This window comes from Brachycentrus maculatus, unplaced genomic scaffold (assembly GCF_059751285.1).
Source record: "Brachycentrus maculatus isolate JH-2025_06_01 unplaced genomic scaffold, ASM5975128v1 h1tg000386l, whole genome shotgun sequence".
NCBI lineage: Eukaryota > Metazoa > Arthropoda > Insecta > Trichoptera > Brachycentridae > Brachycentrus > Brachycentrus maculatus.
Window position 1 is genome coordinate 1,267,133 of NW_028281135.1, and position 27,973 is coordinate 1,295,105.

At 40.1% G+C, this 27,973-nt stretch overlaps 1 protein-coding gene across 4 annotated transcripts in view; it reads right to left on the minus strand.

Annotated features, from left to right (window-relative positions):
• Positions 1 to 1,124: 1,124 nt before the first annotated feature.
• Positions 1,125 to 27,973, minus strand: part of jbug (filamin-type immunoglobulin domains fbug) — a 152,352-nt gene continuing 125,503 nt past the window's right edge. For all 4 annotated transcript variants that reach the window (XM_088270460.1, XM_088270459.1, XM_088270461.1 and 1 more), the window contains 19 exons: positions 23,882 to 24,106; positions 22,810 to 22,961; positions 22,050 to 22,200; positions 21,680 to 21,937; positions 20,178 to 20,395; positions 17,674 to 17,810; positions 16,994 to 17,064; positions 16,749 to 16,877; positions 16,058 to 16,216; positions 14,803 to 14,984; positions 13,717 to 13,911; positions 13,005 to 13,161; positions 11,726 to 11,980; positions 11,107 to 11,283; positions 10,485 to 10,640; positions 9,180 to 9,352; positions 7,319 to 7,498; positions 6,253 to 6,404; positions 1,125 to 2,587 (listed from right to left, as the gene is read on the minus strand). In XM_088270460.1, the coding sequence (XP_088126586.1) occupies positions 6,261 to 6,404; positions 7,319 to 7,498; positions 9,180 to 9,352; positions 10,485 to 10,640; positions 11,107 to 11,283; positions 11,726 to 11,980; positions 13,005 to 13,161; positions 13,717 to 13,911; positions 14,803 to 14,984; positions 16,058 to 16,216; positions 16,749 to 16,877; positions 16,994 to 17,064; positions 17,674 to 17,810; positions 20,178 to 20,395; positions 21,680 to 21,937; positions 22,050 to 22,200; positions 22,810 to 22,961; positions 23,882 to 24,106 (3,119 nt within the window). In that variant the 3' untranslated portion in view covers positions 1,125 to 2,587; positions 6,253 to 6,260. The remainder of the gene's footprint in view (positions 2,588 to 6,252; positions 6,405 to 7,318; positions 7,499 to 9,179; positions 9,353 to 10,484; positions 10,641 to 11,106; positions 11,284 to 11,725; positions 11,981 to 13,004; positions 13,162 to 13,716; positions 13,912 to 14,802; positions 14,985 to 16,057; positions 16,217 to 16,748; positions 16,878 to 16,993; positions 17,065 to 17,673; positions 17,811 to 20,177; positions 20,396 to 21,679; positions 21,938 to 22,049; positions 22,201 to 22,809; positions 22,962 to 23,881; positions 24,107 to 27,973) is intronic.

The window sequence follows — 27,973 nt, forward strand, 5'->3', positions numbered from 1 at the left end:
CTCTTTCGCTGGGATATAGTACATTTTCTGGGCATTCCGAAAACACGCACAACTGAAAATTGACGATTTTTGTTTTATGACGTTGTTGAAAGGAGTGAACGATATATCAACATAATCTCAACATATCCAGCAAATGAGGTAGCCAGAGATATTGAAATACTAAATGCGTCATACGACATATTGGTATGTGTGGGGGGAGTAGGAACAATTTGACATATCACTAACATACATAGATATGTACATAGTAGGGTATATTCACCCGAACGCAAAAAGCCGTATCCTGTACGTTTAGGTACAAAAAAGTATACCTACAACCACAGAAACATTTGTGATATGTCAAATTGTTGACCCCTCACGTCTCTTCTTCCAACCCCGAGGATTCCGGCGCCCCGGTAGGCCGCTGACGACCATTCACCGACTATACTCAGCGGAACTTCGAGACGCCGGACTGACCTGGGAGGAAGCCGAGGAGATGGCGCGTGACGGAGTGACTTGGAGACGTCTCGTGTTGGCCATATGCTCTACCTAGGGAGCGAACATGGGAAAAGAAGAAGAAGAAATTGTTCCTACTTACCCAACATTAAATATGTGACGGTAATATGTGGTTTATTTTTGATATGGAAATTTGATAATGGAAGAGGAATAAAACGCCGGATATGTTTAAAAATATTATTTATTTTTTATAACGTGATGGAAGTTGTTATACTTAAGAATAAATTAAAAATGTTTGTTAAAATATTAATTACTAACTTTATATACATGGAAAAAATGGAATGTCAACAGTCGATATATTCTTTTATACAAAACAATTCCTCGGTGACTCTTATTACCATTGCTGAACATTTAAAAGGGTCATTCAAAATATAATTTATAAATTTCATCACTTATCTTGAAGAATTTCCTTAAATTTAATTCCATATTTATTTGATATTATACCCTGGACGGGGCTGATCACCTGCTTTTATGTAAAAAAAAAATAATATCTTATCAATTTGATCCAGTGCCCTATGCACCATTGGGTGCGGATAAGGGTCAGGTAGTATCACCTTGCTTTTATGTAAAAAAAATTTACATCTTATCAATTTGATCCAGTGCCCTATGCACCATTGGGTGCGGATAAGGGTCAGGTAGTATCACCTTGCTTTTTTTTATGTAAAATTATTTTACATCTTATCAATTTGATCCAGTGCCCTATGCACCATTGGGTGCGGATAAGGGTCAGGTAGTAGCAGATAAAGATAAGTTTGCAAGAAATTACTCAATTTTAATACTTGATTGTTGATTTATATATGATTGAAGTATGCAACGTAAATTTTGACGCCCTTTTAAAAAAAGTGTTAAAAATAACCAATGTTAAAAAAGAATCACCCTCGGCCGCAGAATAAGTAATATATTTCTTAGTAAAACTGTAAACGATGCACTAGGCACAATCCTTTATTGACCCTTTATACCAAATTCCAAAACAAAATATCTTCTACCAAATCAGTCCAAACGCTAGACATTTTAGTCAAAATAAATTTTCATTATCCTTGATCTTAGGGCAGAGGCGTGCGGTGGCTGTACTAAGAAGAGATTCTGACTACAAAAAAATTCAGGTATATCACTTGAAAAATATAAATGGCGCAAAACGATATACACATTCAAAACTCCCTCTTAATAAACCAATAAAAATTTTTTTTGGACTCTTTCAAGTTGTTTGTTGAGTGATTAGCAAGCTACCAAACAAACTCGTGATATGTAGGTTGTTTCAAGCCACTTGCGATCAAGATAACGCTGCATTATTACAACGCAGTGCCCTGTGCACCGCTGGGTGCAGGTAAGGAAACGATGGACAATTAGTCGAAATTTTGGAGAAATGTCAAATTTTTGGCGTAATTTGGTAAAATTTGAAATATTTCGACCTCGGTTATCGTAAAAAATTACATTTTATTAACGGAGACCAAAATATTTCTGGCACATTTGACTTAAGCGATATCCCGTGCAAATTCTTCAACCTTTTGCTAAAATAACCAGTGAGAATTTCGATATAAAAACGAATCCAAGACAGCTGTTTTCTTACTTTTGATATTGTAAAATACAAGTCGTTATTTCGCACTTGAATTCTTTGAACAAATCATGTCAGCAATTCTATACATCTAACTCATGGAGTTTTGACGAAAAATGGCAAACAAGAATTGAGAAATTGAATACAATGCGCAATTTTTCATTAAATTTGGGTCTGTCTCAAATCTGAGTTTATATATGAAAATAAATAATTTAAAATCTTATGTACTATAAAGAAAATAACACAATACAGTCGTTGTAAAATTCACAAAGGACTTTGGAACTAAATTTTTATATGCATTTTCCACAATTTGTTAGAATCATATTTGCAAAAAAAAATGCATTTAACTGATTCTACTATTGCAGTTTTTTTCCCCTATTATAATTGATTTAAATTATTGGTATTTTAGCTGCAACTACACAGGAATCGCATAACTCTGTGATGGAATTCTCTCCAAAAGTGTTTCCAGCAGGACATTTCTCTGGTGATGTAGCTGTCCGACTTGCAGTCGCTGTGCATCATCTCCTGTTTCATTAGCATGTCCTGAAATGTTCAATAGACAAAACGTTCATTAATACCTTGTCCCCTTCCCTGTGCAGCGCTTAGCGTGCTAGGCCCCCGGTAATCTACTTGAGATGAATCTATCGTTCCTATAAGAAAGGAGATGAAATTCTGAGCATTCCAGGACTTACGACTTGGTATTTGCTTAAAAATTAACCTTTCCGGGAGTACAATAATTGATGTCCGACTTTCTCTGGGAGTGTTTTTTTTTTACATGAAAAAAAAATATATTCACATAATCTTTGTATTGTGAAGATAGAAATTATGTAAAAATAATAAATAAATAATTCTTCGAAATATTTTTAATTTATGACAAAATTACAAACAAATATCCACAGATGTTTACAACATTTTGAGTGTGTCCAAATACTTGTTCACAAAATCTGGATTATCTTCAATTACAGGAGTTATTTTCATATCATTTTTTGACATCTCATCAAAGGTGAAGAAGAATATGGAAGTCTAGGCATTTACGGGGCTGACGACCGTCATACGCGGGTTTAAGTATCACTTTACACACGTGTAACATTCACCAATTCTACCCACAGATGTCATTGCTATGCAAGTTACATCATGCTAACTGATTGATACTTCATTGAGGAAAATTTGCACCGGCGTTTATTCACGTCCATACTCCCAGAAAGGTTAAGGTAGGTTTTATATTCCATTCCGTCTTATAGTCAGTAAAATACGGTAATTTTATTTAAAATACGTATTCAGTTATAGTCAGTTGGAGCATGGTCGGATAAACCGAAGTGCCAGACGAGAGGGATTCTGCTGTATTGTGAGTAAAAGGTTTGTTTCATCACTTTAAAATGAATATTCATAATTAAATCAACATACATGTGCAACTAGTGGTGCTATATACGGTGAGAGTTAGAAGAAGACCAGTAATTGTTTGAGAAGAAACGATATTCTTAAGGTTCTGTATGGATAAAGCATAACCTGTTTACTTCTCCATAAAACCTTTAAAAATACAGCTCTCTTACAAAGGTCATGAGAATAAGAAGAATCTTAGCATCCCCGGCATTCACGGTGCATTGAAGGTTAGGTTAGTAACAAAATTATATTTTTGACATATTTTTTTATAGGTTAGTTTACAATCAATGTATTAATTGATACATGTCAATCTAGGTTAGGTCCTAACTCAATGAATGCTAGTATCTGACCTTGATATTTAAATAAGGTTAGTTTTTGTCATGTCGCTCACTCCTCTCAACAGCGTCATACATAAAAAAACTTGATTTTTCAGGACATCGTTTTTAAAGTTTAAGAATATAATGAAATTTATTAAAAATAAATATCAAGCCACTCATTGAACTTTTTACTGTGCAACAGATCTTTTTAGGTAAAACCTGAATGTTTTTTCTCCTTTTGAAAAATATTGAATATATTTGAAAAAAAATAATTAAACAATACCTTTTCTTCAAAATGCAAAAGCAACACTTTCTGCCCTGTAGCGGGTAAATATTAAGTTAAAAATATGCCACTTTTGCTGGGATATAGTACATTTTCTGGGCATACCGAAAACATGCACAACTGAAAATTGACGATTTTTGATATATGACGTTGTTGAAAGGAGTGAGCGATGTGTGACCTTAGCTATATTTGGATATTAAGATCTGGAATTATCTTAACCTCGCCTGGATCAAATAGATCGGCTCTTACATAGGTAAGATCGCATCAGATGTTGATAATATTACGAGTAACAGATTTAGTTAGGTTAGGTTAGGTTGGTCACAAGTGAGATTGATCACAGTGTGTTGTTTTGTCTTAATTAAATCAGGTTAGTTACAAAGCACTAGCTAAGGCAGGGGTGGATTAGGTTAGAATACTGTAAATGTTTAATCTAAATTTCATCATTTGATGTAATGGGTTACTAGAATGTGTATGTGTCAATTGATGTAAGTTGAGTTGGCCATAGGCCAATCTGAAAATGTGAACCTACCGCTTGCATAAAAAGTAACAACATCATCATTTTGCGAAATACAAGGTCTTTATGTACAACTTACAAAGTAACTTTGTCATAAAATCACTACATATTTTATTACAACTCAATTATAATGCTGACTTGTTTTAAAACAGTCAGCTTCTTCCTCAAGACGAATCATTTAAATGTGGAAAAACATTAGGGTTATAAATGGAAATTTACAATGTTAATAATAATAATAAAACCCTTATCCGCACCCCAATGGTGCATAGGGCACTGCTTCATATAAACGCAGTGTTATCTTGATCGTTTATACATGAAGGAAAGGTGATCAGCCCTCCGCTTCAGGTACCAGTCCAGGGTAATATTGAATAAATATTACAGTGAAGAAATCACTTGTATTTATTTGACCCCCCCTGGGAATCGAACCCGGGACCTCCAGAACGGTAGCCGAGCGTGCTGACCATTACACTACGGAGGCAGACAACAATGTTAGCGCACCGAATATTGATTATGATTGATCGTTGAGGTAGTATTTTACGAGAATGGTATCATTTAATTATTATCTTTATTTACAACATTTTGAGTGCGTACAAAAGTGTGGTCGTCAGCCCCGTAAATGCCCAGACTTCCATATTCTTCTTCATCTTTGATGAGATGTCAAAAAATAATATATCTTTGTTTATTATTAACCGGATCCACGCGGCTCGCATAACCGTATGTGTTTTCACAAAACATTCCCCGTACGCGGCTGACATAACCGTATGTGTTTTTACTTTGCTCCAAGTTTCGAACCTCAGTTCTACTTGGAGGGATTTTTTCATGGTGTGGAACTTTGGATAAAATAATATGTCAATCCTTGGCCTTATGACATCTGTTGAAATATCTAACTAATAATTTGTAACATCACAAGGATAAATAAAAGAACAAATCCCTGATTTTTCTTGCGGTCGGTAATTAGTCCGCGCCATAATAATGCCCTATACCTGTCTCACTCTCGACGCTACGCATCGCCAGTGGGTAAGAGTGACACACAATGCGTGCTTTGATTTATTTATGTTACGATCTTATTTGTTTATATTAGGATATATTTAAAAAATAATGTGACACGAGTGTATTATAGAGTACCAAAAAGGCACAATGAATCCCATTGAACGTTTTTGTTTAGGAAAATAAATCGAAAATAAATAAAAATAACTCGTTTGAGTTAACTCAATACATGATAAAAGTAATCATTTAAAACACGGCAAAATACCACCGCGCACGGGCGTCTCTCAGGAACAAAGTGAACCCGGTTAAAAGGTTAATAGATTCATACAGTAAAAATGGTGGTAGAATAGCTTGTAGAAATGTTTGCTAGTCTTTTGCAAGCATCATTTCATGAGAAAACGTATGGAAAATAACCTTTGTATTAAATTTGAAGTCTGGGTTATTGTTAAGTATGTGAGTTTGGGTTTTTGACTCTGAATATGGTGGAACCAGGTGAGGTAAGTGTCACATTGATAATTGTAGATTAGGTAATTGAGGTCGAGTTACTGTGTAGGTGAACTTTTCCATTAAATTTAAAGTCTGTATCATATCATTGTGTAAGTTAAGGTTTTGGACTCTGAATATGGTGGAAGATAAGTGTAGTTGACAACTGTAGGTTAGGTAATCGAGTGTAGGTGTGGTCAGGTGGGGTTAGGCTAGGCTAGGTGCAGCTAGAGGTGTGACATACTGCGGTGGTTAGGAGGGCACCTGTCCGCTGTGCAGGTAGCGCCGCAGCTCCTCCTGCGTGTCGAAGATCATCACCGGGAAGGGCGAGCCCGGCACCAGCTTGCCCGCCCACTTCACCTCCACGCGGTAGTCTCCCGGCTCCGTCGGGTCAAACTGGACACCCGAAAACAAGTCAGGTAAATTACACAAACCAATACTAACGAAAGTGTACATTCCAGGGACCAAAACGCACAATGATGTACGTTCTAGGGACTGCAATACACAATGATGTACATTCCAGGGATCAAAACACACAATGATGTACGTTCTAGGGACCACAATACACAATGATGTATATTCCAGGGACCATAACACACAATGATGTACGTTTCAGGGACCACAATACACAATGATGTATATTCCAGGGACCAAAATACACAATGATGTATATTCCAGGGACCAAAATACACAATGATGTATATTCCAGGGACCAAAACACACAATGATGTACGTTCCAGGGATCAACACACACAATGATGTACATTCTAGGGACCATAATACACAATGATGTAAGTTCCAGGGACCACAATACACAATGATGTATATTCCAGGGATCAAAACACACAAAGATGTACTACATTCCAAATGTGGCTGTATCATAAAATTCTACGCATTCCATGGACCAATATGGTCAGCAATTCAAATGTGCTCCAAAGAGCAAGAGCAGGGAGACGGTTGCTGACTGATATCAAGGTCCGGAAGGTGTCTTATCCGGGGCATGTGCTGAGAGGAGACAAGTACAAGCCATGGCACCTAATCATAAAAGGCAAAATAGAGGGTCAACGAGGTGTGGGCAGAAGACAGATCTCCTGGCTCCGGAATACATGAGATTGGACGGGGATCAGGACCGTCGAGGCGCTGTTTAGAGCTGCCCAAGACAAGGACAATTAGTCTCAAGTGATAGTCAACATCAGGGGGACCTGACATGACACGCACAGAGGAATAAAATGTACATTGAAGGGACTACAACACTTCTAGGGAAGCATCAGGTGGATAGGGTAGTTGGTGAGGTAAGGTGAGGAGGTTACCTTGCACAGAATGGTGCGGTCCTTCTGGCTTTCGCGCTGCATCTCGACGCGGAAGGCCCCCTTGGGCCCGCGCACGCGCACCGTGAGCTGGCCCGCGCCGGCGCCGCGCGTGTCGCAGATGAAGCGCGACTGGAACGTGGCCAGCACGCCCGCCTCCACTCCGGGCCCGTACACACGCACCTGCACACAGGAATACAATGGTACACCAACACACTAACACACCTCCATAGCTATCTAACTTTATAACATTTCCCTATAGACACACGCCGAGAGCTATTTCATTTTAGCCTTGCAACTGAAATGTACCAGAAATATTTATTCATACATATTTATACATTAATTTAAAAACTCATAAACATAAAAACATAATTCACATGTTTTTTTTTGCAGAGATCCACAACACCACCTTATATAGGGTCCGCCATCTAAAGTTTTTTTTTTCAACTAGTGCTTATTTCGTGAATGGTAACACTTAGCTCATGTCTGATTTGACAGATGATTAGTTTTATCCTTCCGCTGAGCGAATATGGTTGTGTATACGCTTGAACAACGCTGGGAAATATTGCGACATTACTTTGAAAATCATGGTAATGTTGCAGAATGTGTGCGAAAATTGCGTACGGTTTTTGGAAGAAGAGAAGCACCGTCAGCTCCGTATGTTCGTTATCTTGTGAAAAAAGTGAAAGAAACTGGCATCCTCATCGATAAACCAAAGCGTGAAAAGCCAAAAACAGTGCGTACACCCGAGAATATCGATGTTGTGGCAGAAAGTGTGCGTGAAGCGCCATCAACATCAATTCACCGTCGTTCTCAACAATTGAACATTTCGGAGACATCATTGAGACGAATTTTGCATAAAGACCTTGGTATGACGCCATACAAAGTCCAATTGGTTCAGGAGTTGAAGCCAACTGACCATCCAATGCGTTTTCGCTTCGCTGAGTGGGCCTGCGATCGACTTACAGAAGATGCCGATTTTGCCAAAAAAATCATCTTTTCGGATGAAGCTCATTTTGATCTTGGCGGGTATGTAAACAAGCAAAATTGTCGTATTTGGGGCACAGAAAACCCGCACGCATACATTGAAAAGCCGGTACACCCAAAACGAGTCACTGTTTGGTGCGGATTTTGGTCCAGAGGCATAATTGGGCCATTTTTCTTTGAAAATGAGCAAGGAGTGGCCGTTACAGTCAATGGCGATCGTTATCGGGCCATGTTGAACGGATTTTTGTTCACAAAAATTGAAGAGGAGGATATTGGCAACATTTGGTTTCAACAGGACGGCGCTACGTGCCACACAGCCGAAGCTACACTCGATGTTTTGCGCCCTGTTTTAAAAAAAAAAAAGTTATTTGGCGGACCCTTTATGTCTTGTCAGTGGAGTTCTTTTTACATGTTTTTTTTAATTATTATTTTTATCTATTTTTACATAATATACACACATTCAAAATAAAGAAAAATATTAGAAATAAAAACTATTTTAAAATTTTCACAGTTTTAACCCTTGATCATTTACCCATTCCTTTATTTTGCCTTTGGTCCATAGTTTAGTTTGGCCTCTTACCTTTGTTGGCAACAAATTAAAAATGCTCGGAACTGTATATTGAAGTGTCCCAAGAGTAAACAATAAATATGGGACACTTCAATATACAGTTTGGAGCATTTTTAATTCGGAGGTAAAAGGCCAAACTAAAATATGGACCAAAGGCAAAATAAATGAATGGGTAAATGATCAAGAGTTAATACTGTGAAAATTGTAAAAAAGTTTTTATTACAATTTTTTTTCTTTAAAGCAAGTAAATTTGATGACACGAGTGCATTGCTGCTGTGATGTACATATAGTGGGTGAGCGATGTGTCACCTTGGAGGCGTCGGGTGCTCCGGCGACCCGCAGCTGGAAGGGGGAGCCGGGCACGTGCTCGCCGGCGTACTTGACGGTGAGCTGGTGCCGGCCCGCCTCCTGCGGCTTGACGTTCAGCGTGAACGTGGCGTCGCCGTGCTCGTACAGCTCGCAGTACGCCACCTTGTGCGGCCCTGGAATCGTATCATGCTAAAGAACTTAGAAAAAACATCAATCAAAACCTAACACATACCTCTTTTGGTCAAAAGAACTTTGATTATTATGCAATACAGTTGTGCAACTTGCTTCTATCATCCATAAAGTCATTAAATAATGAAATTAAGTACAAAAGATAATCAAAGGCCAGCATAGTAGCTTAACACGCTAGCCATTACTCTATAGACGCAGACAGAAGATCAACTAGATCAAAAACTATCTTCCAACCCTTATCTCCACATCCAATGGTGCATAGGGCACTGCATCTCATTGACTAAAGTCCTGCGCTTCTTGTACTAGTTCAGCGTGATAAAGATCAACATAGTCCAATTTTATCATGCAACTATGCAAAAGAATATTCTTGTGAATTATTTCCATGAATCTAAAAAGCATTATGATGACAAAAATTGGTCTAGAGAAATTGATATTTGGACTTCGGATTCGGCACTGGCCCATACTGTGTGCACTATGGAGACAGTGCCAAACTGAATAGAGGTATTTACCTGTGCAGGTGAGGATATTGTACTTGTGTATTATTATCACAGATGTCAGTAGTATGAAGAATCAGCTACATTTTTATTTAAAAAGCATTATGATGACAACAGCCAGTCCAGCGAAATTGATATTTGAACTTCAGATTCGGCACTGTCCCAAACTGTATGCATTATTAAGACAGTGCCGAACTGAATGGAGGTATTTACTTGTGTAGTGCGCGGTGAGGATATTGTTCTTGTGTATTATTTCCACAGATATCAGTAGTATGAAGAGAACCAGCTACATTTTTATCAAGTAGTAACTCAAAAATCATTACAATATCAGCAATATTAGTCCAGAAAAATTGATATTTGAACTTCCAATTCGGCACTGTGTGCATTACGGAGACAGTGCCAAACTGGATGGAGATATATACCTGTGCAGTGCGTGAAGATATTGTTATTTTACATTATTTCCACAGATGTCAGTAGCATGAAGAATCAGTAACATTTTTATCCAAAAAGCATAACGATGACAACAATCAGTCTAGAGAAATAGGTATTTGATTCTGGATTCGGCACTGTCTTCAATTGTATGCATTATGGAGACAGTGCCGAATTGGATGGAGGTATTTACCTGTGCAGTGCGCGGTGAGCTCTCCCGGGCCGGCGCGCCGAGTGTCGATCCAGGAGCGGATCTCTCTCCCCACCACCCCCTGCGATAGGCCCACCCCCGAGCAGGTCACCAGGGAGGCATCCGCCCCGCCGGACACCACCACCGACAGCGGGCAGCCTGAAGTCGCAGACAAAGGTCAAGTTAGTATGAGATGGCTGCAAAACTTCACAAGATGTTGTGAAATGGCCCAGTTTGTCAAAAGTTGCTTCAGTATGTTAAATGTTCACCTTCAAGAATACAATAGACTCACCTTTGTCAGTTTTCAATTTTGGTTAGAATTTTTCATTCAAAAATCTTATCAACAATTAAGGTGTAGGGTTGTGGTCCCGTGGTTAGTGTCGTGGACTCTTGAGCCAGAGTTACTGGGTTCCAACCCACTCTAACACAATTTGATACCTATTTCAGTATTTATGTATTAATGTATTATTATAAGTATTTTTGTAAATAGTAAAAACACAAATATTTCTTTTTTTTATTTAAATTAATAATGATAATAATAATGCTTCGTCTGAATTGAAGTTGAAGCATACTCTTCTTCGTCTATGTATGTTGAGATGCCAAAAATGGGAGGGAATCAGTTTACCTTTGACGAGCCTGTTGTCCCAGAGCACCCGCAGCAGGTAGTGTCCGGGCTGCGGGGCGCAGTAGGAGGCCTTCCAGAGGGCAGGGCCCGCACGCGCCAGCGCCACGCCCACCGCGCGCCCCAGCGAGCGCGTCTGCAGCACCACCTCGGGGGCCCCGCTGCCCGCCTGCGACCCGTCTGAAAACACAATGTTGTCAGGACCCACACTATACTGTCAACACTCACAAGCGAAGTTTTGTCAAATCCCACAAGTTTTGTCAAAACTCAAAGTTTTGTCAAAGCCCACAAGTTCTGTTAAAACCCAAAGTTTTGTCAAAGTCCACAAGTTCTGTCAAAACCCAAAGTTTTGTCAAAGTCCACAAGTTTTGCCAAACTATCCCGGATCCAATGTTGGATAGGTCCTCACCCGGGCTCCTGCAACATGCCTCCATCTGTTGTTTGGCATTTGCTTGGGCTACATAATAATATAATAACCTTCAATATTTTTATCATGCAGCATTATTTAACTGGTCGGGCCTGTCAATGCTCCAGGTAGTATGCTTTCCGCTGTCAGCAATTTCGGGCATTTACTATAGAATACCGCAGTATTTGGGCAAGTGCTCCAAGATGGGATGCCTACCGATGGTGAAGTGCGCGGTCTCTCCGACGTGTGCGGAGGCGAGCCCGCGGCCGGCCAGCAGCACGCGCTCGCTGGCGCCCGGCGCGCCGCCCGCGCCCGGTGCCCCCGGAGCCCCACCCACCAGCACGGCGGCGCGCGGTGCTCCTGCCACGCCCACGCCCCCATACAGCAGCTCCAGGGGGAGCTCCGCCCCCGCCGCCGCGCCCTCCGGCGGGCTCAGCGTCACCACCGAGCGGTCGCTCACTGTCTCCACCACTGGAAAACCACAAATCACAAATACATTTTTTATAATTCTAAATAAAAGTTCATCTTTGAGATATAAACATGACTTTACAATGCCAAAATGCAATACCAAACAATTCTAACAGAACTTTAAATATTTGGGAACTGAGTAATTCAACAACCTTCCTACATACATTAAAAAAAAATTAAGGTATTAATATGGCCCTTTCGATGCCGGAAGGTATGAATATGGCCGTACCCAGCAGGCCGTGATTTTTTTCAACAAAAACGTGAAAACTTTTAGAAAGTTGACTGTAACTTTGATAATATCAATAAATTGTAATATTTTAGTATTTCTTGATCTTCCTTATAGATGTTTCTGTGTATTGTAATTAAAAATATTGCAATTGGAATTGATGTTGGCCTGCGATAAGCTCAAACGAGAGCGCCCTCATTTTGTATGGCCAGCCTGGTGAGCACGGAATTGGAGAGCGCGTTAACACGCTTGTGGCACCAAACCGGTTAAACTGATATGCGAATGTAAAATCAGGTGTCGGGTTGTGGTCCCGTGGTTAGTGTCGCGGACTCTCGAGCCAGACTTTCATGGTTTGAACCCACTCTACCACAATTTGATACCTATTTCTAATAATGGGTCGTTTAGGCTCACAGAAATAGTATGAAATTGAAATATTTTTGTAATAAAACCACAAATATTTATAATTGATTCGGCAGTCACTTTGTGGTAAAATCTATCCATTTTCAATTAATATTTTACTTAGTAAATACCACTATTTCTTAAAATCTACTGTGACACGTGTTTTGATGCATTCTGCATCATTTTCAAACACCGTATCTGATGCGGAATGCATCGAAACACGTGTCTCAGTAGATTTTAAGAAATAGTGGTATTTACTAAGTAAAACATTAATTAAAAAGAAATATTTATCTTTAATAAGAAAAATATTCTTAGCCGCCAAGATATGGCGGCCGGTATGCCGATGGGTTAATGATGAGCCGCATAGGCATGTGAACATCTTGAAAGCGTCCCTGCAGTTACCTGCGGGTCGGCCCCCCAGCATGGCCTGCAGCTCCCCGGGGCCCGCGCCCGCCGTGAGGAACACCAGCTTGGCTGGCACGCGCAGCCGCCCGCCCCCGCCGCTCTCCAGCTGCAGCGCCCAGCCCCCCACCACGCTCACCGCCGACGTGTCAATCACCTGAGGAAGAGACACACCCGTTAGACTTGTTTTACCATTTAGTGTTGAGAATTTTCAAGATTTTTTTTGAAAAATGGTTCTTTTTATTAGATGTGTATAAAATCGAAGATCTCAAATATTGACTGATTCTAGTATTTCTTTTGTACATGCGGCTTCATGCAGTTTCCAAAGAACTCCTTTTAGTAGCACACAAGTCGTCCTCTGCGGCGATTGCGCCACTACGCCAGCTAATTCCTTCTCCTTCCTACTAAATCTATTATAATATACCATACCCTTTTTTTAAATCTCTGAATGTTTTTTAATAGTTTTATAAACATAAATGTGGAATTGTTTAATTGGCTTTTTTTTTAACGTAACTATTTTTGTTAATGTAACTATTGTTTATTATATGTATATATTATAAGCTGTACAATTCCCGGACAAATAAAATAAAATAAATAATTGCATTGTTTTTTTTTCGTTTTCAGATACTTACTAGAGCTAAAATTACAAAATTAGTTTACTGATCGATCCGATTTTCAGATGAGATGAATGGGTGCTCCGAGAGCGGGTTACCTTGAGGTCCCAGGGGCTGCCGGGCAGGGGGCCCTGGTGCGGGCAGGACAGGCGCACCTCGTACAGGCCCACGTAGAGCGGGATGTAGGCGCAGCGCCACTCCCCGCGCCCCAGGGGGCTCACACTGCACTCCAGCAGCTGCCCGGCGCCCTCGCCCCACCGCTCCTCCGGGCCCGACCCGGACACTTGCTCGATCTGGAATTACCACATGTGGGACTTTGTGAATAAAGCAGGGATGGAAATTGGGTATACAGTGATAATTTGCAAGATATTTAATTTAAATTTCACTTGGAAAAAAACAAACTTATCGTTGTTATGCTGGAAACCTCGGGTTCGATTTCCAGGGGAGGATTGAAAATAAATATTAGTGATTTTATATTATTTTTTTTTTAGTGATTTTACAATCTTATATTTATTTGGCCATGTACTCCGCATGCCTCCTGAGAGCCTTAATCAAGCTAGCCTCTTTTACAAGGCATCAGGTTCGCGCCGCCCAGGACGATCACTGCTAACAATTCGTCGGCAGTTCTCGTCAGAACTTCGGGACGCGGATCTGACTTGGGAGGATGCAAGGGAGCTGGCAGTCGACAGAAAAGCCTGGAGACAGTTTGTGGACTCCATATACTCCATATACGCTCCTAGGGAGCGGATATGGTTTAATAATATTTATTAAATATTACCCTGGACTAGTCCCTGAAGTGCAGGAGTGATCACCTTGCCTTCGTGTAAGTAAGGATCAAGATAACACTGCGCCAATACGATGCAGTGCCCTATGCACCATTGGGTGCAAATAAAGGTTAGAAGAAGAAAAACTAATTAATCATCTCGTCGCTTCCTGACAGGGGTAGGCAGAGGGAATAGAATGCCACACCAATAGTCTTTGCAAAACCATCTTCAACTCTTCCACATTTAAGCATCTCCTCATACATACCTGCCGATTATTACGACCCCTGACCTGACCACGCAGAAGTTAAGCCTGGATATTTACGACCTGTCATTGGCTAATATAAGTGATAAAATATGTACGGGATTAATGTGTTTATTTATTTATGAAATATTAAAATAAGGAGTGTTTCAATATCTCACCTGAACGTTGGGCTGGGCGTGCGGCGATATGACGGTGAAGGCGGCCTCCTTGCCGACGTGCGCGGTGGTGAGGCCGGCCCCCGAGGCCCGAGCGGCGCCCGGCGCCCCCGGAGCGCCCCCCGAGCCCCCGCTGCGCCCCGACACCACGCCCACCGACAGCGGGCTGCCCGGCACGCTGATGCCTGTATCACAATAACACATTTGTATGATGATATGCATATCATAGTTATAAATTTGCAACATCAGTTGCGAATCTGCAATGTCATATTGTAACATTTTAAGTGTGTCCAAAACCTTGTTCGCAAATCTGGATTATCTCCAATTATAGGAGTTGTTTTTCATATTATTTTTTGACATCTCATCAAAGATGAAGAGAACATAGAAGTCTTTACTTTACACACATCCAAATTTGCAATATCATATATTTGCAAACCCGTAACGTCATATTGTTGTAAATTTGCATTATAGAGTTGCGAATCTGCAATGGAATATTGCTTCAAATTTAGATGCAACACCATATAGATGCAAATCTCCAATGTCATATTGTTGCAAATTGACAAAATCATATAGTTTTTCATAATCATTAATTATATTTAGAAAATTTGTAGCATCATATAGTTGCGAATCTATAATTTCACATTATTGCAAATTTGTAGCAACATACAGTTGCGAATCTGCATCGTCATATTATTGAAAATTTGTAGCATCATACAGTTGTGAATCTATAATGTCACATTATTGCTAATTTGTAGCATCATACAGTTGTGAATCTATAATGTCACATTATTGCTAATTTGTAGCATCATACAGTTGTGAATCTATAATGTCACATTATTGCTAATTTGTAGCATCATACAGTTGTGAATCTATAATGTCACATTATTGCTAATTTGTAGCATCATACAGTTGTGAATCTATAATGTCACATTATTGCTAATTTGTAGCATCATACAGTTGTGAATCTGCATCGTCATATTATTGCAAATTTCAGCATCATATAGTTGCGAATCTACAGTATAATATTGTGCTTAATCATATAGTTTCAAAATAGCAAACATCATATATGTATCATCTTTGCATATCTAAAACATTGCAAGGCCATTTAAATGTGATATATTAGCCCTTCAGATGTTGGTACTGGTATAATGTAGTCCTAAATGTTCAAAGACTTGTCGTAGTTCAATAAGACACATGTCCGGGATCGCACTGTGACAGTTGACAGTTACCGAAATGAATGTAAATGAGAGATGCTGACCTCCGTAGGAGCAGTAGATCCGGTAGTGGCCGGGGGTGTTGGGCAGCAGCTGCACCGAGTGCCCCCCGTCGCCCTCCGCCGTCTCCACCGCCAGCCCCTGCCCCTGGGGGCCCGTGGCCGACACTTCTAGTTCGGCCAGACCGGCTCCACTTGTTTTGACTGCAAGAAAAAAATACCACAGTCAAATAAGAGAGTAAAGAAATATTTCAAATAGAGTTTTTTCAAAAATTATTTTTAGATATTGTTTTTATTTTGAACTAGCTGTATCCGCCCACGTGTTGCTATGGCTCAGTATGGTCAAATAGAAAAGATAGAAAAAAGAACACAAACGTTTCTAATATGTTTAATTTCACAATGCTTGTGAAGTAATGAATATGTCAAAAAAAATTGAAACAACAATGTGATTGAAAACATTGAAAATGTAAAGTGACAGTAGCCGTCAAGAACAACGCTGTCTGGCATCAGTAATATTTAGTATTGTGTACAATGCATGCTAATCATCTTTCACACCTTAGTACACAACCGATAGTTAGATCGGGTTTACTCAATAGTCAGAACTGTGACAACTTGCACTGGGACAGTTTCCAGCTTCTTGGGATAGTTTCCAACTTCCTGGAACATACATGCTGACAATAAGACGGCTGTTGCTTGAAGGGGAAAAGGAAAAATTGTGTCGGCTCCCTGAACTTACTTGTGAAGCAGATTGGAGTGTGCACGCTGACATTGCCGTGAGGGACGCTGACCAGTTGAACCTTGGTGGGGTCGTAGGCGTGGCACGTGAACGGGCTCCCAGAGACCGGCTTGGATAAGTGTAGCACCTCTGTAACAAGGATTATAATCACGTTATTTCGCGGGCAAAGTTAGAGGAGATTTCAACATCATCCCTTACTGATGCCTTAGAAAGAATCCTCAACACTGTGTTCGATTTTAACTCACCTATTGTGCATTGGCCGACTTGAGTGACAGTGAACTCGGCTTGAAGCATTCCGGATTTAGTTTGATAACATCTGAAACATTAAAAGTGAACTTGATGAATCTCGAGTTTGTTGGGTCATGTTTGAGGGTGAAAACTGTCCTTAGTCAAGTCATATTTGAGGCTAAAAACTGTGCTTAGTTAATTGATGTTTGAATCAAAAACTGTCTTTTGTTTTGTGATGTTTGAGGCTGAAAACTGTATTTAGTAAAGTCATGTTTAGGGTGCAAACTGTCCTTAGTCAAGTCACATTTGAGACTAAAAACTGTCCTTAGTTGATTGATGTTTGAAGTCAAAAACTGTCCTTTGTTAAGTGATGTTTGAGACTGAAAATGTCCTTAATTAAATCATGTTTGAAGGCAAAAGCTGTATTCAGTTAAGCCATGTTTGAGGCCGAAAACTGTCTTAAGTTAAGTCATGTTTGAAGCCAAAAACTGTCTTCAGTTAAGCCATGTTTGAGTTAAAAACTGTCCTTAGTTAAGTCATGTTAGAACCTTTATCAACATTTTTAGGGGGCAATTTTTTTCTGATACCCAGTTTATGAGGTGAGGATGGCATCGTAGTGGTCTGGGGGAACTGTAAGACCACACAAAGAGGAAGAAGAGAGCTGAAAGGATGTACAGATAATAGTTTGCAGTATTACCTGACTGGCAGGGCTGTGCCGCCCGGGCCTGACACCACAACGTCCAGCTCCCTGGCGGGCCTGCCCAAAGTGTCGATACTGAATGAGCTCACTTGCCCAACACGGGCCTGGTATAGCCCCAAACCAGACGCAGTCACCTACAACACAAGAACGACATTAATAACGTCAGTAAACAAGGCTTTAAGCCATGGGTCGGCAACCTTTTGTTGTAAAAGGGCCAAATATTTTTCATGGGGATCAGTGCGGGCCGCACTTGCAGTAGGTATACATACAATAATTATGTACAAATATTTTAGTTTTAAAAATAAAACGCTAAGTGTATATTTTAACGACATTTATTGTATTTAATAAAATCAATGAGATTCCCTTCGCTCCCTTTCTCGCTTCCTTTCACTCGATTGTGTATAATATCGTCCGTCATGTGCGTTGCGGCGAGAATCTCGCGGGCCGCACCAAGATGTCTCCGCAGGTTGCCGACCCATGCTTTAAGCCATTTTAGTGGTACGGTCATTTCATTACCAGGAAGAATGATGAAGTTTTTACGGTATTAAAGCAGGTTAAATAATAATTATTATTATTTTTTATTTCTTCAGTTAGCATTTAATACAAACTAATATCTACATTTAATTTAACATTATATATATTTACATCTTACAATAAACAACAATCGAGTGCCAAAATTTTCACCCTACAGATGATATCAATATATAAATTGGAGAAAGCAATATACTCTATAAATTTCAACTAAAGGTGGAGACTGACCGGATCATTTCGTCATTACGTAACATGTTACGATGCGAGCATTCAGGCAGTCAGTATACCAAACCGAGCTGTTCGCCACTCGTTCCGAATGCTTCATCCGAAGTCGGATGCAATTTTAGGTTAGTACAGGGTTGCCAATCTGTGGGAAATTCCCCAAACTGCAGGGAATTTGTGGGGATTGGCACTATATTTATTTTTTCTTCTTCATTTGGAGTAAGCAGTAATTTATTAAAACCACAGAACCAAGTGTTGTTAAGTTCGTCGTCCGACATTTTAACTACATTACGAATGCAATGTTGCAAAGATTCATACAAATTTTGGGTTATTGATTCAGATTTTCAGATTTTTAGGTGTGACATATGGCAACAGGTTCAGTGCTGCAGAACAGCGTTTATTATTTAATATAATTTTGTACTTAAGTTATACATATTTATATATAAACATATATTTATTATTATTTTTTTTATTGGACACTGTCTATCCTCACTAGGTATTTGGAGATACCTGTTCTGAGGTAGGCAGGGTATGCTTATTCTTTTTATAATACAGCTTTATATATATTTTAATGATAATATAAAGGTGGTAAGACTGAAATAATATGAAATAATAATTATAAAAAGAAAGCAAATAGAGAGTTGAACTAAAAGAAAAGTAAAATCTAAAGGAGTAATATTATAAAATTAGAAAATAGGATTATATAATTATAAAACACTGACACATAGATTGATCACACACAAACTTTTATTTGCTGCTCCAGCTGGGATCTTCCAATTTTTAGGAGCCATTCTTTTGTGTGCATTTTGAATTTATTTCCAACTGAACATAATATTTCTTGTGGGAGCATATTATAAATTTTAGGGCCTATAAAATTAGAATGTCTTTGGGCAAACGAAGATCTCACACTAAGCACAACGCCACTAGCGAGCACTGATCGCAGTCAGTCAGCAATGCCGTAACGTCATAACGTAACATTCTCGGCGCAAGCGATGTTACGATGTTTTGTTACGACGAAATGCTCCGGTCAGTCTCCACCTTAATATGACACCCCTTCAAGGTAAAAATTTCAAAAGACGCAATACAGTTCACAAATTATTAAGATATATCATTAAGGGCACAATTCCGCGCTTATCAAAATAATCTATGGACATATTAATATATTAAATAAAAGATATATCAGATCTCCTGGCTCCAGATTGTACGAGATTGGATGGGAATCGGAGCAGTTGAGGCATTGCTTAGAGCTGCCCGAGACAGGTTCACAAACTCTCAAGTAATAGTCGACGTCAGGGGAACCTGACATGACACATGAAGAAGAAGTAGTATTTATAACATATATCGACAAATATCATGGATCGCGTGGCGAGACTGATGTGGCAATGGGCGGGACATATTGCAAGTCAGGACCCCACAAGACGGACAGCAAAATTTTTTGAGATGGAGACCTTGGAAGAATAAAAGAGGCGTCGGAAGACCCCAAATCAGATGGTCCAACAATATAGCCACTGTGGGGGGCAACCGACCGAAGGAAATGGAAGGATATGGAAGAGGGCTTTATTTAGCAGTAGAGAACAGAAGGTTAGAGAAAAAGATTGTCCATTTAGTTGCCAAGGCTTCCCTTAGTGGCCTGATGAGATGATGATAATGGCGTGATGAGATGATGATAGTGGCCCGATGAGATGATGATAGTGGCCCGATGAGATCTTGTTGACGCCCGTGTTGAACGAATGATAAGAGCATGTTACCTCTTGGCCCACGGCGGGCGGCAGCACGGTGGGCTTGAGGGGCTTGCGCGAGACGGGCACGCCGTTGTAGAGCAGCGTGACGGTGTGCGGGGCCGCGCGGGAGGGGTGGTACACCAGCTCCTGGCGGCTGGCCGAGGAGCGCACCGAGTGCGGCACCGCCACGCCGCCGCAGCGCACCTGCGCCGTCAGCACCCCGGACCCCGCCTCCGCCACAGACACTGCAACACGAGTGTGTGAGAAAAAAATATGTTTTTTTTCCTGTTTCTCGGAAAATAACCTGAGAGTAGGGTGGTTAAGAACGCTTTTTACCGTTATAGGGCGTTTGTCCACTAAACGGGAATTTACTGTCCGGCAGTCCGGTTTTGAAAAATGAAAACGACTATGACAGTTTAGCGTGATCTAATTTACGTGCAATGTGTTCATGCACCGATCCGAAGGAAGATGGACAATAGCACAAGCCAATCTAAGCCAATCGTCGTTTTAAAACGCTAACTGACATGCAGGACGCCGATGCAAGCGCCCATAGTGTGCATATTTCGCTAGTAAGTTTTCTGACCACTACTATAAACCTAGAATACACGTAAAGGAGTAGTTTATGTTTTAAATGTTAAATCAAATACTGATTTTTTGAATCTACTATGTTGTATTTTACTGTTCAAAAAACACATAAAAATTAATATTGTTACAATTTTTTCGCCTAGTTGTGGCATTTTCAAATGAATGTTTGAAAATGCCATAACTAGGCAAAACAATCCTCACAATAATAATTTATATGTGTTTTTTTTAGCAATAAAATACAGCATAGACTCAAAAAATCTGTTTATAAAATTAATTAACTTTGTTTTTACCACTTTTTTTATCAATACAATTCAACCTACCGGTTTAAACAATACATTGTCATCATCAGGGTTTATTTTAAATCAAAAACATTATAAACATTAAAATACTCTCACCAAAAACTTCCACACACTCCAGGATGTAGGATTTTTATGTGTAACCCTGATGATGACAATGTATTGTTGAAACCGGTAGGTTGAATTGTATTAATAAAAAAAGTGGTAAAAACAAAGTTAATTAATTTTATAAACATATCGTAGTAAAACAGGAGAAAGTGACCAAGTGCATTCTGTACAAAAACGTGATCATTGACTGTTTGATATCTTACTAGCTTAATATTGCCCTGAAAAACATCTCAAAGGATTTTAAACTTGGAAGTATAATATATTGACTTGTTAAAAATGACTAACTGCATTGGTGTTTATTTTGTTGCCAAGCAAAAGCGACTTAAATGGCCCTCCGGAACATTTTACATTTTGTTAGTTGGTCATTTTCTCCTGTACGACTACGATGTTATAAAATGTGCCACAAAGTATCTGCAGAAAACATTCAAGAAAATCAAAAAATCCATGTTTGATTTAACAATTAACACATAAATTAAAATGGAGTTCTACAAATTAAACGCCAAATCTATAAATATATAGGAGTAGTATTTCATTGCTCACCGGTGATGATGGCCGGGCGGTGGCAGTAGGCGTCGCCCACGGAGAGCACGCGCACCCGGCTGCTGTCGAAGGCGTTGATGGTCTTGGTGTAGAGCGGGCGCCCCTGCGGGTCGGTGGCCCGGGCCGTGTAGCGCCCCACCCGGCCCACCCCGAACTCGGCCAGCCCGGCCCACACCGAGTGCGGCACCGCCTCCCCCTCGGGGTCCACGATCTCCAGCGTGTGCGCCACCGTCGGCAGGTCCACCGTTGCAGTGCCACCTAGACAAGGAACGTTGAATTGGTGATACATTTTGGGTGTGTGGTTTATCCACTTCGTTCGGAAGGACAGAGTGGTGTTTTTTTAAAATTACATAGTCAAAGAGATATTTACCGATTTGGACGTGGTTGATTGTCTCTTGGATGTCGCATTGGAAGGGGCTTCCCGGAACGGCAGTCTCATTGAAGGTGATGTTTACGAAATGGGGCTCCGACGATTGGGGCACAAAGGTCACGTCGTACAAGCCCCGGGCACATGCCACCACCTATGTATAAAGGACAGAATTCATTAATTAGTTCCCAGTCTAGCCCAAGCGTGACTCGGGCAAAGGGTTTGTATTGCATTGACGAGTCATTGGCTGATGAAAGAAATCACTTTACACACTTAATAACATAGATTTCATGAAGATTCTCATTTTTTTATTACTAATTTCACACACAGATGGCGCCAATGAAGTTTTACTAATAAATTCTATTGATTTTTTTAATTGAAGCATATATAGTTTTTTCAAAATCTGATTAATGCGGTTGTCAATCATGGGTAGAATGATTGTTACGCAGTGTATACAGTGATCACCGGCCGAAGACAGGTTGTAAGCCTTGGAAATACCCAGACCAGTAAAGATGAAATTAATGAAATAAACGAGGGCACCGTGGCATAGTTGGGTAGACGCTCGACTCCGAAACTGAAAATGCGGGTTCGATTCCCGCGAAATGAATTCAAGAAAGATTTATTTTCAATTGGTCTGGGTGTTTGTGATGTACATATTTTTAATATTTACCTTCCCTATCCTTAGTATCCTACCTGCAACAAGCCTCTAAAAGTAGAGGCTTTGCTGGTTATTCGTTTGAAAAACCTAATAATTTGGTCATACCTCTGCCTTGACGGTGGAGTGGGCCGTAGACACCACCAGCTCCAGGGTCCCTTCTCCGGCGCTTGCCGCGTCCACACTGAAGGTCAGGGGTCGGCCGGCTTCTCCGCGGGCAGCCTCGCCCAAGCTCAGTCCTTCCACCATACCTTCCAGACCTGAAACCCAACCATTCATTCAAGTTAAATTATTTATTTACTTTTTATCACACAAACTGATTTCTGAGGTATCTCTATATGAGAGAGTATGGATATTATCCTTGGCTCCAACATTTGGCTACAACAGTTAAGAGACTAAAAGGAATGTGTATTTGATGAGGCATTTTCACCAAATGTTGCACGATATGATCGATAATCCTGAAATTATCCGGAGCATCGGTCTGTATGTTCCCGATAGTTACCTAAGACAGCGTCGGCATAGATTGTTTCACATTCCTATACACAGGACCAACCTGCTGATGGTTATGCCTGTAGGAAGAGCTACTGCTATGTTCAACAATATCATGACGGATATTGATCTGTTCCATGTCTCTGAGGGGGGAGTCCGAAGAGGTATTCTTCTACAACTTTAACAATTTATTAACTTGTAATTTGTTGTCTTTATTGTTTTTATCTTTTTATTTACTTTGCAAATTTGTGCTTTACGCCGTAAATTTAAGTTTGTTATATTTAAATTAGTTATTTAATAAATTAAATTGAATTGAATCCTATGACCAGATTGAGTGATGTGTTATGTAGTTAGTCATCCTATGATCTGATTGAGTGATGTGTTATGTAGTTAGTCATCCTATACCAGATTGAGTGATGTGTTATGTAGTTAGTCATCCTATGACCTGATTGAATGATGTCGTTATGTAGTTAGTCATCCTACGACCTGATTGAGTGATGTGTTATGTGGTTAGTCATCCTATGACCTGATTGAGTGATGTGTTATGTAGCTACAGTCATCCTATGACCTGATTGAGTGATGTGCTATGTTGTTACAGTCATATTACGACCTGATTGAGTGATGTGTTATGTAGTTAGTCACCCTATGACCTGATTGAGTGAAGTGTAAATAAACAGTGAATGCGCATTACCTCCAGGCCCCAGGCCGGTGACGCGCACCCGGGCCACGTCGTACACGTTGCAGGTGAAGGGCGACCCGGGCAGCGGGGCCCCGCCGGCCTGCACGGCCACAGAGTGGCGCCCCACCTGCTCGGGGGCCCAGCGCGCGGCCCAGTCGCCCGGCGCGGCCCCCGCCACCACGCGCACCGGCAGCGCGGCTCCCCCCGGGCCCGTGATGCTCACCTGCGCCTCGGAACCTGCGAAAAGAGGAGGTTAAAATTTCTAGCACAGCACTATTCACTCATAGGACATTCAATATTATGGGTTGAGTAAATATAAGTGATTTTTTCACTCTAGTATTTATTTATATCTAGCATCAACCCAAAAGGGGTAGTGTTTCATCACGACAACGCGCGACAACATGTGGCTATGACCCAACACAAGCTAAATGAGTTTGTAGGCGTCTAGCTACACCGTCAAATTGGCAGCGCCGACAAATACGAACCAACGAATTCTCAACGGAGATTTCCGAACGGAATCAGCGGCCGCGGCGAGCCGAGGACAAAAGGACGAGTGTCGCTTACACCGTTGTCCGCAGCGGACGTTTTTATCTAGATTCACATTTTTGCTTGTTTAATTCATAAATTTATAATATTAGGTATCTTTGTAATTATCATAATTTTAGTGTACGCGCTTATAGAAAATAAACAACAAACTGTGAGTAAAAGAAAACATTCTTTAAATTATTCTGGCCTACCCTCTCAATACTAAAAACGTGATCCTTTCACGTGATCACGAAACACGCCAACATGGCGGCAAAACTCAAACAATAGCAACACGCTATAAATAGCGACCCCAACGTAGCAATCAGCTATACACATAAGGTGGCTATATGTTAAATTGAGATATTATCAAGCATCCACCGTATTCTCCAGATTTTGTTCCTTCTGATTTTCATTTATTCCGATCACTGCAAAAAAATCAAATGATATTTTTTTTTTATACAATAGAGCAGGTGAAAACATCCCTTACTTCATTTTTCGCATCAAATTTCACAGAATTTTATACTACTGGTATTAATAAGTTGATAGAAAGATGGGAGAAGGTTATAAGTAATATAATAATAAAACCCTTAACCGCACCCCAATGGTGCATAGGGCACTGCAGCATATAAACGCAGAGTTATGTTGATCGTTTACACATGAAGGGAAGGTGATCGTTTACACATGAAAAAAACGCGCTTAGAGTGTCAGAAATGAAGACTCTGAGAAGCATAACAGGCAAGAGTCTTCGAGATAGATTGAGAAATGCCAAGATCAGGGAAATATGCGAGATCGAAGATGGCGTTAGGTAGGGAAGGCAACGAAGAAGACAATGGTATGCGCATGTGAGGAGAATGGAACCATCCAGACTCCCCCACATCGCATTGTACGGCCAACCCCATGGTAGACGACTTCCGGGCAGACCACCAAAGAGATGGGCCGATAGCTGGGAATCGACGTCGCAGGAGGCTAATCCCTCTTAAAAACAGGCCGTAAAGCTTATAATAAGAAGAAGAAGGTGAAGAAGAAGCAGTGCCCTATGCACCCCAATGGTGCATAGGGCACTGCTTCATATGAACACAGTGTTATCTTGATCGTTTACACACGAAGGGAAGGTGATCAGCCATCCGCTTCAGGTACCAGTCCAGGGTAATATTGAATAAATATTACAGTGAAAAAATCACTTATATTTATTTGAACCCCCTGGGAATCGAACCCGGGACCTCCAGAACGGTAGCCGAGCGTGCTGACCATTACACTACGGAGGCGAATTAAAGGTTATAAGTACTGATGGAAATTATATAATTGATTAAATAAATAATACAAATTCTAAAAAAAGTTTAATTTTATATGTAAAAAACGGTCATAACTTTTGCATCAACCCAATACAGGGTTTAACTGTCCCGTTCCGAAGGGGGTATCAATTTCTTTACTAGCGCTCCACAGTTTAATTATCGGTGGTACATCGCCAAGTTTGCACGTGTGTGTGTTGTGTTCCCGGTACCCAAACGTTATTTGGCAAATACAGAGTGTTTTTTCTCGTTGCTAAGAAAAATTATAAATTATTCAAATTATCTACTAACATTTCTTGGTGCATCGCATTTTTACATTTATTTTATAAAAATCTGCCTTTTTACACTGTAATTAAATTGTCATAATTTTAATATTTATAAACTTTACCCTAACAATGAGCGGAAAACAATTGACAGATGATATGATTGAGCAACTTCTGAACGATACGGACACTGATGTATCTTTAAGTGATGATGAAAGCGATTTAGGGTTAGAAAATAAAGATGATGTTTCCGACACAGATAACTATATAATCGAAGAACTTTCAGCGTGGAGTCCGTAGATATAGAAGACAACAGTAGAAATGACGAAGAAAATTTGTTCACTTCCAAATCAGGCTACAGATGGACAGATATTCCTCCACCTTCTTCAAAAACCCATTCCCACAACATAATAAGATCAACATCTGGTATAGCTGGACCACTAGCAGCTGCAAAGAGTATGAAAGAAATGTTTTTTTCTTTTATTACTCCTACCATGATGACTGAGATAATACGTTGTACCAACAAATATTGTGAAGAACGAGGTATTACGGGAAACGCAATAACAGAAAGCGAAATACAAGCTTTTATGGGATTTTTTCAGCATCTGGCAAAAATAGAGGTAGAAAACAACACGTTAGTGAGCTTTGGAAAACCAACAGAGTATTTAAACAGTTCTTTTATGCAGCGGCAATGCCTCGTGACCGGTTCCAGTTTATTTATAGCAAAATTCGGTTTGATAACAAAGCTACGAGAAATGAAAGGATGGCTCTGTCTGGCCATAAACATGAGGCAATAAAATTATTTTTTGAACAGTTTGTGGAAAATTGCACGATAAATTATTCACCCGGATCCCACTTATCAATAGATGAGCGCCTAGCTGTCTTTAGGGGAAATTGCCCATTTAAGGTGTATATAAAAAGTAAGCCAGGGAGGTATGGAATAAAAATATGGGTGGCGGCAGAAGCCGATAGTGGATATATTTGTAATGCACAGATTTACACGGGCAAAATTAACAATGTACGGGAGGTGAATCAAGGTCATAGAGTTGTGATGGAGATGGCCACACCGTATTTTGGCAGTGGACGAGGAATTACAGTCGACAATTTTTTCACATCTGTGGCCTTAGCACAATCATTGATGGCGGAAGGACTTTCTCTCACGGGGACAATGAGAAGCAACAAAAGAGAAATACCTGTAGCATTTCAGAAATCTCCTTCACGAGAGTTATTTTCCTCACTGTTTGGGTTTTCGAATAATATGACCCTGGTATCGTATGTTCCTAAAATTAAAACTGCCGTAAATCTTCTAACGACAGAGTTTTATAACAAAAGCGTCGACGTTGGATATAAGAAAAAATCGGAAATAATTTTGCATTACAACAAAACTAAAGGTGGAGTTGATTTGGGAGATAAAATGACGAGAGAATATTCATGCGCCCGGTCTACAAGGAGATGGCCACTTAGATTTTTTTTTGAAATCCTTGATATGGCGGCATTGAATTCTTATTTTCTTTGGCTTAAAAAAATCCAGAATGGAAACAAAATGACAGAAGTAAGAGAAGAAAATTTATTCAACAATTGGCCATGGAGCTCGTGACAGATAACGCAAGAAAACGAAGCAGATTAAAATCAAATGATAAGCTCCATCAAAAGGCATTTAGCTTATTTGCAGATGAAATGGGGGAAGAATTCCCCTTAGATAAACCATGTACTTCAGCTTTCAATCCACCTACACAACGAGGTCGCTGTAATTTCTGCCCCCGCAAATCTGACAAAAAAAAACAAAATAAAGTGTGTTGTTTGTGACGAATTTATATGTTTGATACATAAACACGAGGTAAAAAAGTTTTAATGTCCAAACTGTTCATTCAACGTTATGTGATTTTTTATATTGTTTTTTAATGTCTGAATTTTGTAAACATTCTTTGTTTTCTTCCCATAATATAACGACAAATTATAAGCACGCTGTGTAGTATGCTTCACTCTCTCTCCTCACCCCCCCCCCCCCCGCACGCATCGTTCCGGCC